At 34.0% G+C, this 15,276-nt stretch overlaps 1 protein-coding gene across 1 annotated transcript; it reads right to left on the minus strand.

The window, feature by feature from the left end:
* Positions 1 to 10,571: 10,571 nt before the first annotated feature.
* On the minus strand, positions 10,572 to 15,027 carry LOC140885104 (protein tesmin/TSO1-like CXC 2). Its single transcript, XM_073292040.1, has 10 exons — positions 14,668 to 15,027; positions 13,743 to 13,903; positions 13,017 to 13,647; positions 12,294 to 12,772; positions 12,142 to 12,216; positions 11,830 to 12,010; positions 11,650 to 11,745; positions 11,502 to 11,568; positions 11,234 to 11,381; positions 10,572 to 11,075 (listed from the first exon to the last, which is right to left on the minus strand). Exons 1-10 carry the CDS (start codon positions 14,782 to 14,784, stop codon positions 10,739 to 10,741), a joined length of 2,292 nt encoding a protein of 763 aa, XP_073148141.1. The 5' UTR covers positions 14,785 to 15,027; the 3' UTR covers positions 10,572 to 10,738.
* Positions 15,028 to 15,276: the final 249 nt, after the last annotated feature.

Here is a 15,276-nt window from a genome sequence, read left to right on the forward strand (position 1 = left end):
GACCGTGCAGATCACCGGTCTTGTGGACCGAGATTGGAGAGAGGTCAGAGTTAGGACCAGATATTGTTCAGCAGACTGCTGAAGTGGTAGCCAAGATCCGTGACAGGATGAGGACTGCACAGAGCCGGCAAAAGAGTTATGCCGACCACCGGAGAAGAGACTTGGAGTTTTCGGTGGGTGATCATGTGTTCATCCGTGTAGCGCCGCTGAAGGGAGTTATGAGGTTTGGGAAGAAAGGAAAGTTGGCACCGAGGTTCATAGGACCCTTCGAGATACTGGATAGGGTAGGGGCATTGGCTTATAGAGTGGCCTTGCCGCCTAACCTTGATAAGATCCATAATGTCTTCCATGTGTCGATGCTAAGGAAGTACATCTCGAACCCATCCCATGTGCTCAGTTCGGAACCGCTTCAGCTATCTCCTCACATGACCTATGAGGAGAGGCCCATCCGGATTTTGGATAGACAGGAGAGAAGACTCCGTAACAAGTCGATTCCTATGATCAAAGTGAGATGGCAAAACCTTTCAGAGGAAGAGTCTACTTGGGAAGCAGAGGCAGATATCAGGATTCGTTATCCAGAGCTCCTTGGTAAGTCTTAATTTCGAGGACGAAATTCCATATTAGGGAGGGAGGAATTGTGACGCCTAAAATTTCCTTAATTAAAGTTTCATGCCTAAATGTGTTTTTAATATTCATAATTTTAAATTTTCGGTATTTAAATGCCTAAATTAGTCTTTAATATTTATTATTTTAATTATTTTAATTATCTGCGATTAATTGGCTAAATATTATATTCTTCCGCGCATTTGAATTTATTATTTTTAACTTTTGCGAAAATTAGCATTTTTAAATTTCCGGACTAGTGAAATCAAATTAATATTTTAAATTAGGACTTTTAAGCTGGTATTTTATTTAGTGCGATTTAAATTCTAGTCCTAATTTTTTTATTGGAGTGGCATTTTCTTCTAGTTAAATGACACTTTTCCCCTAAAGTTCCTAACACTTTCATTTCTTTAGGGTTATCTAATCTAGCATTTGAGCACAAGATTAAATCCTAGCCATACAAAAACACACACCACATGCTAAACACACAACACTCACACAACTCAGCCGAAGACTTGCCTGCTCTTCAATGGGAGTATCGGCCTTTTCATGCCATCTTCCCTAAGCTTTTAGTCCTTGTTTCTTCTCCGGGAAATCGTTCCTTAGCAGTCGGCCAAGATCCTGAGCACGTTTAAGCTTCATTTCCAGCTCAAGCAACCCGTTTCTTTTCCCCTTTGTTTCGAGTTTAGCTTAGCCGAGCTATTACATCTCGGTTCCGATTTAGGCAAGAAAATGGTTCCTTCTTTCCCCTTTATAGATTAGATCTTGTGTGCCTTGCATTTTCTTGGAAAAATTTTCAATGTATGTTATATATATAAAACTGCCCTGCTCGAGAGTTTTCCCCTCCCCATTTCCAGTCGGATTTTCACGATTTTTGATCGGGCATTGTGTTGTGTGATGAGATATGTCAGATGTATGAATTTGAAATGCCAATGATTTAATTTCCTTGCTACTTTCGAAAATTTACCGAAATAAATCGTGACAGATTACTTGCATATGGGTTCGATTTTTGCTGAGCTTTATTTGTATTGACTTGGATGGTGATTGGGGAGCTTCCATGAGTGATTTGTAGATCACATGGTATCCCATAGGATGTCTTGGAGCTGGTTTGAGTGATGGGGCGCAAGGTATCCAAAAAAAAAAATATTTGGATTGTTGAGGTTGGTTTTAGTTGTTTTGGTGGAGCTAGAATTGAGCTGGATTGTGGGAGTTTTAAGGGTGGTTTTGAGTGAGTTCAAGGGTAGGTTCGGAGCTAGGATAGAGGCTGGAGTTGTAAGCAATAACCCGTATGTTTTGGGATTAGTTGAAGTTAATGTAAGAGCAGAATTCGAAGCCAAGAGCTGCTGTCCGGAGATTGTTTTTGAAACATGGGTTAAACCCGGGTATTAGCAAAGGCCCGGGTTCGGAAATAGTCTAGGATGTTGGAAATACGTTGGTTCAAGTGGGAATCAATTCGGATAATTTTCAGTTGGGTTCTAGAGTCTTGTTTGACTAGGTGCAGAATTTTGAAACCATTAAGGCTGCTGTCCGAAAGTTTAACTTTTGTAAATTGCTCGCTTAGGAAATAAATTCATTAGATGACTTCCTTACTTAGTCCTAAGTGTCGTGGAGTCGTGGTTTCAAGCGGGACCCTTTTTGGATAAGAATCGAATAAGATATAAATTTTTCGGGTAAATCGCTCAATTTGTCATAAGTACTATCGAGGGGTTGATTATTTTTCCATCTTTTGGTTAGTTCCTAAATCACCATCTCGGTCATCCTTGTGTGAGTCTTATGCATGATTATTGCTTAATATTTACCTTTATGTCATATTTGCATATGCATGCTAAGTCCATGTGGAAGTATGAAAGAAAATATTTTGAGGAACAAAGTGAGTTGATTGTGACTATAGAAAGTATGGGTTTGGACGAGTTAGGAGACGTTCTGACTTTCCTTACCAATTTATGGGTTTGGACGAGTTGGGAGATATCCTGGCTTCCCTTACCAAGTATGGGTCTGGACGAGTTGGGAGAAATCCTGACTTCCCTTACCAAGTATGGGCAAGACGAGTTGGGTGTTATCCTGACTTTCTTGCGGCATAGTGCACTGCAGCCATGATCATGATCGAAATCACAGAGTCACAATTCAAGGATCTAAGTTCAAATATTTATGTTTATGTTTCCGTACAGTTTACTCAGTTATATTTCTCATGTTCGACTTAGCCATGTGTATGTGTCATTCATGTTCGCTCTTTTTGTTTAGAAATCATTTATTTTAAATTTAGGGCACAAAATTATTTTATTACAAGTTATTTTTACTCTGCTTGTGCTTGTATTTATGTGGTACTCGTTATCACCCCCATATTCTTGCTGAGTCTTTCGACTCACTCCACTTATTGTTTTCAGGTAATGATTATTACTTTGAGGTTGAGGGGCAGGATCCCCAGAGCGAGGTCATCGGTGGTGCAGGCCCTTGACCGACGTGCTTTAGTTTTTCCGCACTCTGATGTTGCTTTCTTTTGATTACATATGAGTGAAATATTTCATACGCTGTTTTTCGTTTGCAGGAAGTGTTTTCCCTGCTTTAAAACTTTTGGCATGTAAACTTAATATTTTTATTTCCGCAACTGAGTTGGATAGATTCCCCTTTTCTAGATAATTTATGATTATCGTATTTGGATTAAATTTATCGGGTGACTTTTGTTCTTGTTGAACTGCTATCTGTGACAGGGTGGCTTTGTAGTAGTTTCAAACGGATCATGGCAAAATTTTTGAAAAATCCCGTATTTTCTATATTAAAGTAAACCATTATATTAGTGGTAGATTGTTAGTCGTTTCAATATATATAATCCAATGACTCTAGTACTTACGATGCATAGCAACGTATTGTGATCCGCAATGGATTTAGGGGTGGGGAAAAACACTGAATTTTCTGTATACCGAAGTTAACGTATCAAAAAATACCGAAGATTTCGGCACAGTACGGTATGGTAACGATTCCGAATTTTTTCGATACGGTAACGGTATGAAATTTAAAAATTTTGGTATATAATGGTATACCGATATACATAAACAATATACAAAAATTTAAGAATATATAATATTTATAAACAATACATTTTTAAAAATATAATGTTTTTTTCGGTTCAAAACGGTATATACCAATACCGTACCGAATTTTCGGTATACCATAAAATTTCGGTATGATCAGTATGTTATTTATATCATTATATGTACCGAAAATTTTGATATATACCAAGAGTTTCGGTATGGTATCAGTATAACATTTTTTTATACCGTAATTTTCGGTACAATATACAGTGTACGATTTACGGTATGGTATACCACCCCTAAATGTATCCAATTTCTTCCCCTAAAATAAAATAATTAGTATGTACGTTATATATTAAGCATATATACCCACTGGTCACTTTAGGTTTATTGGAAAAATATCTCATACATAGAAGTTATCATAATTAGGATTTACAAATTTTAAACTCATTTATCTAGATTAAATATATGCATGACGATAATAAAAAATAAATAAATATAAATACATACTTATATATATATATATACGAATGATCACATTCATAAAAATAACGTTTACACTTGATCGTGCAATTTTCGGAAATGTATATCTTCTGTATTGAGGATATTGAATTCAATTTTAAATGATGGATATCTATAGTGAAAATACCATAAAATTTTATATCTGGTGTCTTAATATGAGTTAAGCCACAAAATATACAAACTAGACTCATTTATATTCTCAACTTAAAAGCATTCTATCATTTATCTGCATCTATTAAATTTAGCTAGCGAATATGATTACTCAAATAATTATCCGAAATTATTGCACTTATTTCTTTATTATGCCAAAGTTCTTAATTTTTAAAAATAAATATTAGACCCCTCAAAAAATATTAGAATGATCTACAAAATTATGGAAAAATTGTCAAAATATAGGAATTTTAATTTCCAAATTTGACTTCAACGTTCAGTTGGCAAAAGATTGGACGACTGTAGATGCACAAACTTTCCAACCAACTCCAAAAATAATTAAATATTGTAATAATTGGGCTGTTGAAACTTGAGTTGGTTAAATTCAGACGGTTTCGCGAGTCTATTTGTCGTGAGATAGATTGATTTGATTCATATTTTTATGAATCGAATCGGATATATATTTCACAAAATTAAATCGTGAGATGGTCACATAAAAGTTTTTGCGAAATAACTAATGAGATATGACAATTTTCTTTAAAAACTGTTATATAAATGGAAAATAGATAGGAAGATGATGAGCTATATTTCGTGGCATTATACTTGCACACAACATAAACCAGAAAAATAATAGTTAGTTGGTAAAACAAACATATATATTCAATAAGAAAATTAATAGCTAGTTGGTAAAACAAACATTAAGACAAAATTCAATTACATAAAACAAAATTCTCAAAATATTAATTGTTAATCATAACACAGTGGATAATAATGGGGACAATTTATGCACTATCTTAGCCATTAAAGGTTAATTAGAATTTTACTTATTTTAACCTAATTATTCAATAAGGAAAGTATAGTATCTAAAAGGGTTATAAATAGTAAGGTAAAGTAAATACTATATTTACATTATTAATTAATCCATTATATTATTTGCTACATACCTTTGTGAATTTTCTAACTTCTCCTCCTAAGCCTTTCAAAAATAATAATAATAATAAATTCTCCTCCTAAGGTATTCCACTGACATAAGCATCAAAAAGATCTTCGATTTCATGGATTTGTCAAAAAAATACTTCTTTCGTTCTCTAATTGTCCGTGGATTTTAGATAGATAAAAAAAATAAACGGACATAACCATTTTAGGTTATCTAAACTAACTATATATTTACTTGTTTGTTTTTTCACGCCGACTAACATCATTAGAAAAAGATAGCTATACAAACAAATTTTCTTAGTGAAGGCTTGAAACAACTCATGCTAACTAAATAGAGGGGTGTTAACAAAATTAAAAAAAAAAATTTAAAAAAAATATACTACTAAATATAGATATTCTACCAAAAAGAAAATATAACCTAATTATCTGAGACGGAGAGAGTATCATACATCAATTATTTAGTCAAAAATTGAACAAGGGTCGGATTTTAATTGTTTTCTGTACATGACATTTAATTTATATTGTCTCCAAAGAAGACAAGAACATATTAGTAAGCTCTCATACTATATTCTATATTATTATTATTATTATTTTAAAAAAAAGTGAACAATGTTTGGTTTTATCTCCGAAATTCCCCACCCAACATGCGTCGGCAGACCTCTGTCTGTGTGTGTGTGTGTGTGTGTGTGTAGAATTAAGTTAGTGCATGGATCATACATAGGAATATATAGAGGATTCGACCAAAAAATTAATATGGGTGACACAATATCTTCTTCATTATTTGGTACCTCAAAGGCTGTGGGGACTTGTGATTAGATGAATTTTTTGACTTTCACTACAAAAAGTATCGGAGAATATAATATATAAGATTTTGATACACAACTAGTTAAAGATATATAGCCGCCTTTGATTCTTTTTTTAAGGAATTTTTTTTTTTTTAATCATGTTATGGCATCTTCTATTATTGTTTTACTTATATTTTATTATCAAATATATTTAGAAATGTATTTTGGAATTGATTGTTAACATATCTGTCGAGTAAAGGTGAAATTAATATCCACATCAAATGAGTAAAATTTATATATTATATATGTTTGTGCACATGGGAGACCCGATATGGTTTCTATAAAATTTATTGCTCGTGGTCCACGTACCATGTGGATGGATGATTCACATGTCCATTCTATATCAAGTAATTGAAAAATTAATTAACAATCGATGATTTCTTCGCTTGATTCCTCTAACATATAAGCATTATATGGTATTCAAGGATTAGGTCACATATATACAAACATACATATACATATACGTACATGTGTAAATAGTCGTGTGTATTAGTATATTCATATCGATGTTAGGATCGATATCCTGAAAAAATTTACATGTTAATTTCTTTTAATTTAAGCGAATTTGATGATCTATTGAGACGACTTCTTGATGTTCTCCTGATTATGTTCAAAATCCGTGAGTGATTTGTATGTCCATTGAGATTTTTCTCTTTTAATATAGTGTGCCTACTAACGAAATGGGGGGGAAATAGTTTAATATGGATCGCATAGAAATAATGATAATTTGGAAACATGTTTAAATTTTTATGTTTGAAATATGTGCGTAATATAAATTTCCAAAAAAAAAAAAAATATCATGATTTAATTGAAATAAATGCATGCTACTACTGAATACTGATTATAACTTGAGTTGTATACGAGACAATTATTTTAATTTCCCCACACCTTTAAAGTTCATATGATTCCACTTGCTATTACTAGCTACCAACAAAAAGCAAAAAATAACAATAATAATAATCTCCAAGTCTAAATAAGGTGAGATAGACTATTCAGCTTGGGGAATCAATTGCAAAGTTTCTTTAATTTGTTTGTTTTGGTACACAGGCAAGACAAATAACTTCATCAATAGCATTACCATTCTTTAAGTAAGCATTATACCCCACTTCAACATTTTCCTAATTTATATCATGCTTGAGTATTAAGGGAAACCTATTAAATTGGGAGATAATTAATTGTCTTCAAGACTCTAATCATTGCGACCTAGATTACCCTCGAACTATATATATTTCTCAAACCTCAAAATTACAATATATATATAACTATATATATTTCTCAAACCTCAAAATTACAATATATATATATATATATATATATATATATATATATAATTTGAGACATCTAATGTAATAATTAATTTTATGATTTTATATCTTTTGGCTTGCAAAGTAATTACTACAAACTAGGGATGTTCATCGGTCGATTCGATTTAATTTTTTAACATTTCAGTTCGGTTTTTGGTTATACATATGCCTAATCCGATATCCGAATCATTTTAGTTCGGTTCGGTTTGGTTCGATTCGGTTCGGTTCGGTTTTTTCGTAATACAATTTGGTATTTTCGGTTCAAGGCTTTAATTTTAGAGAAATAAAATTTTATAAGTTTTGAAAAATCAGTTAAGTTAAATAATTGAAAAGGAAAGGTGTGAAGTAGGCGCAGGCGCGCAGCGTAGGCTCGAAGCAGTGCGCGAGGTCTTCTTCTCCAATCTAGATTGTGCCTTTAATTGAAAAAAGAAGGTGTGAAGCAGACGCACAACAGAGCGCAAGGACTTCTTCTCCAGTCTTGATTTGTGCGGCTGAACCCTAACATTTATTTGCTTATTCTAGTATTTATACACTTGTTTTTAAGTTTTATTTTTAAGTTTTAGGTTGAGGGGATGTTTGAGGTAAAATATAAATAAACAAAAAACAAAAAAACAAACAAAGAATTCTAATATATTTCGGTTTTTTTTTGTTTTTTCGATTTTTTTCCCTTAAAACCGAAAACCGAACTAGAAAATCGAAATTATGTAAACTTAAAACCGAGACCGATCAAATAATCGAAAAAACTAAACCGAAAAAAACCGAATTTTTTGGTTTGGTCGATTTTTTCGGTTTAATCCGAAATTTTAACACCCCAACTACAAACTCTATCTTCTATTTAATGAAAAAACCCGTTTTTCTATAACAAGTATCCAAATTGTGCATGTTTGGATTCCATTATTATAAGTTTGTGTGATTATTGAAACGAGCAATATCTAGGGTTGGTTCGGTATGGTATACCGACTTTATCGAATGATATTGCACATCGTACCGAAAATTTCAATATCGAAAAAATAGATATACCATTATCGTATTGATATTTTGGTATACCGAAATGTCGGTATACCGAAACTTCAGTACGACATAAATTCAATATATATGATATGAGTTTACAGTTCCGTCGTTCTATCGGTATGAATTTATGAAAGTGGTTAATTTAAATTGTTAAACAAAATTTGTCTATATTGAGACCTTCAAAATTATTGGTGTAAGGATTATGTAATCATGATCGTAGCGATTGATAAATAAAAAAAAATGTTGATCAATTCCAGAGATGGATAATGAAAAATATGACCGTTGTGTGTTACTTTCGCAAAACAACCATGAATTGACCTAGGAAAAATATTTAATTTTACCTTTGCTACAATTTTCCATCCAAGAATAGACATTTCATGACAATTATATTATATATATATATATATATATATATATATTTTGGAGAAAGACAATTGTTATTATTATTATTTGGTCTCCACCAGCTTGTACGTATACCAATCTGGCTGGAATTCACCGACGCACAAATTGTATCCACACTTTCAATTTCGACTCTCTCACATTGTCCATCATCCCAACTTTGATATTTCACGGGTATATTGAAGTGTAGTTATGAATAATAGAGTTGATTTTATTTTTAAAAAATTGTTACTCACGTAAAATCATATATCATATATAAAATAAATTTTTTGAAACTTTGTAAGTATTTGATATGCTTAGAGACAGGTTACGTGTTAGATTCCAATATATTGTAAGTAGTGCAATTATTAGGAGGAGAATTATTGGAATGTAATAAATGATTGTCATTGTTAAGACAACGATCGAAACATAACGATTGAACTACTGTAAAGTATAAAAGACTTAGTTACATCGTTATCGATAGTTATATATAATTTTTAGTGATGCGGTAATCGTTCATACAATCATATTTTAAGCATTATAATTCATGAGATAAATTAGAAGAAAAAATTGAACAAGTACCCATTGTAATCAATTATATGACTGTCGGCCTAAGAAATTATATGTGGAGTTTTTGAACATATAATTGTAAGGTCACTACAAAATATTGACAAAATAAAATCACACGCATAATTATGTTTGACCAAATGATACTCGGCAATAATATGAATAAACAATAAACCAAAAAAAATTAAAATGTAAGGTCCACCCCAACCACTTTAAAGAAGACCAAAATCTATAAAAGCTATTTAGGTAAGAAAAGTAATCCAATGGGACCTTAAATTAATAAAACATAGTGATGAAAAAAGTTCCAAATTGTGGTTTTGTTTCTGAGTGTATTGGCCAGCTATGTACATCCATGTTTCCCTGCACAAAAGGGAAGGATTGTTAGTCTAACCACAGAACTTATATTTTAGTAGAAAAAATATTGCATAATTTAAAAAATAATTTACTTTAAAAGACACTAAATTGGTTGAGTCTATGTTATGCAAAGTAAAAAACTCTATATTTTAATATAACATGTTTAATTAATCATCTGTTAAGTTCAAAATAAAAAATATGCGTGACTCACCGTATGATCGATTGAACATGTTATATTAAAACATAGAAGAATATTACTCCAAATATAACATAGACCTACTCGTTTACATGATATTCTAACACAATGTTCTAAGTTGGCACAAGAAGAAGTCATATTTTCTTGCAATTAAGTGTCAAAATGGAAAGGATAAGGCCCCTTAGAGCCCACAAACGCCTCTACCTTTGACATGTAATATGTACACAAAAAATAGGCAACCCCATGTGCGATGTGGGGTATTTTTTTTTCTCTCTAGTTCATCTTGGCTGGTAGGGGAAATTTAATATTGAGACTAAGAATTTTGAATTTTGCCAAGATTACAAAAATTCCTGTGTACTTAATAATACAATTAATTGATTATTGTAATAATTGCAGTGGGTTCATTTTTCCTTTGTTTTCTTTGAGATGATAAATGGCCTACTTAATTCATAGTTAGGTACCTTCATTTTCATGATTTCGACTGTATCATACCTGATAAAACTCATCAAATGGTACTCCATTATTCGATACGATTACCGATTAATACCATGTGAGTTCGGATAATCCAATGATTTTACACTACATGAATAAATTTCACTTGATGTAATCATGTAACTACGGTTATTTCATGACCATGTTGAAATAGAAATGAAGTCTTGAAAGGTAATAAAACAGGTTGTTTTATTATGAAACAAATAGTAACATTATATTATACAAGAAAGAAAAGTGTCTTAATTAAAATAGCATCAACACTAACACAACCTTAACTACAAAACTACAATGGGCGATATACCGATAACTTGCATCATTTCCAAAGCCTCAGCCAAGGATCAGACCAATTACTCATTGGTTATGAGTGAGGGATGGAAAAGATGGAATAGATTGAAGTATCAACTTTCGACTGCTTCTTAATCCGGTGGACATACCTACATTGTGTGGGGGAGAAACTCGTTTCCTGTTGGGAGATGACAACTTAATGCCACTTATTGGAGACCCTTCTTGTAGAAATTCAGGGATTTCGTCTTCTTTGATGGTTTCGAAATGTCTATCGAGTTTAGGTGGAGGTTGAAAGCTCGGCTTTTTGAACACTTGGTTCACGTAGGAATGAGAAGAGGAACCAATACTTGGAAATGAAGATCTTGGTGGCTTTTTGTTTGAGAACAGATGTTGAACCTGTTTCCTGGAAAATCAAGAATTCATGTTAGTCTCATATACCATGCATCTAAATGAATAAAGTGAATCCTTAAACCATTGCTGAAAATAAAATGATGTTTTTCATTCATCAAGAAGGCATGGATTCTGGATAACATGTGAAAATGTTTGTCGATTATTTGGTACCTTCCACCCAATAACGGTGTTTCTGGAGGAGCAGAATCCATGTTTTGCTCCAAGTCAATATGGACTGCTGCTTTTTCGTGCATACTCTTCTCAGTTGTATCCATGTCATCTTCTTCATATTCGGCTTCCGTGTCTATTATAACAGATCCTGAGATTCAGAATTGCAATGAAAATTTTGAAATGCTCCTCCAAATGCAACTCTTCCAAAATATTTGACCCTCTTTCATATGAATTGAGATGTATACTAAAAAATCAAGCGTACACTCACCATCCTTCCTACCAAACACGTTCTTACACCCTTCGCATCTGCAGTTAATCGAGCAACCAACACCACCCTTTAAAGAAACCAAAAAGTCTTCTATCAGCTGACAAACTAAAGAAAACCATATAGATTCAGAAAATAGAAAAAAAGAAACCTGATAACATTCACAATATTTCTTCAGGCAACCGGATTTCTTGCAGTTGCATCCTCGTTTATGACGAGCTGAAGCAGGAGTGTTGCTCAAGTCATCCTGCAAGAAGCAACACAACAAATTATATGAATCACAAAATTCACCAAAAGATCAAAAGCATATGCTGAACTTTCAGCTACTGACCCCAGTTTCGGTCAGAGAATCTGAGCCCCTAATCACTTTAGGCGCAAAAGCAAGAGGGTTTCTTGATTCAATCTGTTTTCGGGTTGCAAGGACAGTGCCTTCATGGACAGGCTTGTTGAAGCAATCTATACATGCACATGGCTCCACACAGTAGACACCAGCAGCAAAACATTCACAGTAGCTGCATTCAAAATTTGAATCAGGAGTCAGGATTAAATAGGCCTAACCATACAATGAAAAGTAATCCAGCATGGAGTTCAGGGAAACGATCAATTGCAAAAGGAAAGGAGAATAAAGGATACAGAAACTTACAGTTTTAAGCATTTTGACTTCTTGCAGTTGCATCGCTTGCAGGATTCACCTTCCCCGGCTTGTTCCAACCTGCGCCTGCCAATCCAATTAAAACTTTAACTTGCAGACAGATATAGATAATTAAAGCTAGATGATGCAAACAAGAAAAGTACCTCTTCTTCTTTGGACTACTCTGTGTGATCTCCTCATTAGCCACATGTCCAGAGGCCTGGCAAGAATCTTCTCTGAGCGGAACAAAATCTTCAATGTTATCAATATCTCCTCCCAACGAGGTGACATCCAAATTGTTTAACGATTCTTGACCAGTAGTTGGAGGATGAAAATCAACTGATGGGCTCAGTCCAATCAATAATCTTCCAGAAGCTGAAGGTTCGAGATTGACAAGTTTGTAATCCTTGGGTGTTGTTCCAAGAGCATTTAAATGCAATCCAAGGGTAGGCACAACACACCGCGGAGACTCGTCTATCATATTTGTTGGAACTAGTTGCCTGTTGTTGGAGGAAGTATCAGAACCAGATTGCAGCACCACTGGAGAATCGGGAGCTGAAGTTTCTTCAAAGCGCTGTCTGTGGGCTCCAGCCATCTCATAAACTAGACAGCGTCTTCTCATACCTCGGTACAAACCAGATAACTGCTACAAAACAAAGAAAACAATTAAAGTTCCAAAAGAAGTTAACATAGATATTCCCATTGTCCACATAACTCGAACAACAATGATATGGTAGAATAGGAGAATTTTATGCCCAAGAGTCTTCAGACTTTTGGATTCAAACCCCTAAGTCTGAAATAAATGGCTGTTATTTCTGATCCTAATTTTACAAATTTCCTTTTTGATGTTGAACGCCAACCAAATACGCTAGGAATGTCATTCTTACCTCATAGTCCATCTCTTCCATGGGATCATTCATCAAAGAGCAGGCACTCATGTCATGTTTTTCGGAATTTTCCATCATCTCAGTACCATCCCGGGGATGAAAAGGCAAGTTTTGTGGTTGACATCCATCTCCAATTTGTTCACCAGAATACATTGCAACAAGAGATTGCATATTCCGCTTGTCATTTCTAATAGTGGCATAGAAACTCATCTCAGTACCACACAATTTCTTGTTCTCTGTATCATTCGGCGATTCAAAAATTAGCAGATCGGAATCATCAGCTATTAAACTCTCCCAATCGCAAGATAGGCCTTCTTTGTTTTCATCAGTTCGACCTGCTTCCTCCAGATTCCCTTCACTTTCGTAAACAAGCGCCGAAGAAGTGGATTCAAGGCCACAGCTTTGGTTTACGGGGGAGTTACAACTATTTGGATCACAATCAAAATTTTCAGCAAACTTGTTTGAGCATTCATAAGATGGCTGACTAGCGGCCACACAATTAGATACCACTGGGTCCAGTTTTTCCTGTTCATCGAATTTCTCGTTTCCATCCTTATTTACATTACCCAAATCAACTGTGTTCGCATCATCAGAAGAAAACTCAGGTTTTGATGGATCTGAAAACTGGTGCCTGAAAAGAGAAGAATCAATTTAAGCAAGTGTACTCGTGATAGAAGACAAAGCCTGATAAATGGATCTAAAACTGGAATTAAATTGAATAATTACCTTCGCATATATCTTGATCCCCTGAGAGAACTAACATGAGGTGAAGTGAAAACAGATGGAAGAGTAGCAAAACTAAGAGGATTGATCGTCTGCGTGATATGTATGGATTTAACTGGCTTGATTGGGGAAAGGTTGTTCAAGAAATTAAAGACAGGGGACTCCTGTATCCAAAGCGGAAAAGCTTATCATAGTGAAAAAGAAAGTAACAGATAAAATCAATTTTTTAAAGAAAACCATCATTTACAGATGAACCCCATCGCCTAAACAAATTAACAGCCATATAAACAAAAAGATCAAGGAAGCAAGAGCAAGAAATGTGGAAGCCGTTGGTTCATTTTTCTGTGGATTACACGGACATGCATACCAGAATTGAGGTTACCATCCAATTTCATAATTTACTCAATGCAGATTAGAATTTTTCAGATCTTGACACAGCCCATGTGAAAAATTATTCCCTCAAGATTAAAGGTACCTGAGGAAAGGGACTATCATAAACTAAACAAACTATTCAACAAATCTTTCCGTAGTCATGCATAAGAAAAACAGTGAAAATTAGCATGCCCAGAAGTCCCAAAAGAAGGGAATAACTCAAAAACCCAGAACACCAACTTTTTTCCAAGTAATCAAAGAACAGATCAAGGAAAATTAGAGTCAAACTGAGATTAAATCCTACACCTTTAGTCGAGAAATAATAATTTTTTTTCCCTTCAGAAGACCAGGAGCCATAAATTTATCACCGATTGGTCCAATAATTCTAAAATGAAAACTCATCTCTTTTCCATAATTATCAAGGAAAAAAACCCACAAATGCAAAATCACCCAAAACCGATTTTAAAATAAATATATGAATCAGCCAAACAACATAAACCTAGCATCGATTAAACACACACACACACACAAAAACAGAGCCCACGAAAAATCAAACCTCAAACTTGCACAAGGAAGCTGCGATCTGATTGCTCTTGCTCCTCTCTGGAGTATCCATCACTTCATTCTCTCCTTCATTACACTCTTTTGCAAAATTCTCACACCCCTCCCCCATCCCTTGTATGTATCGCCTTATCCCGTCCACCCGTCCTTTCCCCGGACACGAGAAAACCTTTGTGTGAGAAAGGCACAAAAGGGCTGAAGCACTAGCCCATCGAAATTCAAGAATAAGCGGGAAATCGAGCAAAGAGTGAGAGTGAAAGGAGAAAAAAGAATGGATTTTTCTCGTTGCTGACAAAAGAAAAAACCCCACCACCCCAAAAGAAACACACACTACACACACTACACTCTTCTTGCTTCAAAGGCTGTGTCTGTTTGTACAAATAATATTAATATTCCCATTATTTATATATACTAGCAAAGAATGCACACGCTCTTTGCGTGCGTAAAATAAAAAATTTTATATGTATTTTTTAAAAAAATAAAGAATAAAATGAATGGAAGATTTTTTGTGGGTAGTTAATTGAAAAGGGTAATCATGAAATTATGAGATTTTGGTGTCTACAAAGTGGTTACTCTAATAATCTCATTTTTAATATAATACTCC

This window comes from Henckelia pumila, chromosome 1 (assembly GCF_033568475.1).
Source record: "Henckelia pumila isolate YLH828 chromosome 1, ASM3356847v2, whole genome shotgun sequence".
Lineage (NCBI taxonomy): Eukaryota > Viridiplantae > Streptophyta > Magnoliopsida > Lamiales > Gesneriaceae > Henckelia > Henckelia pumila.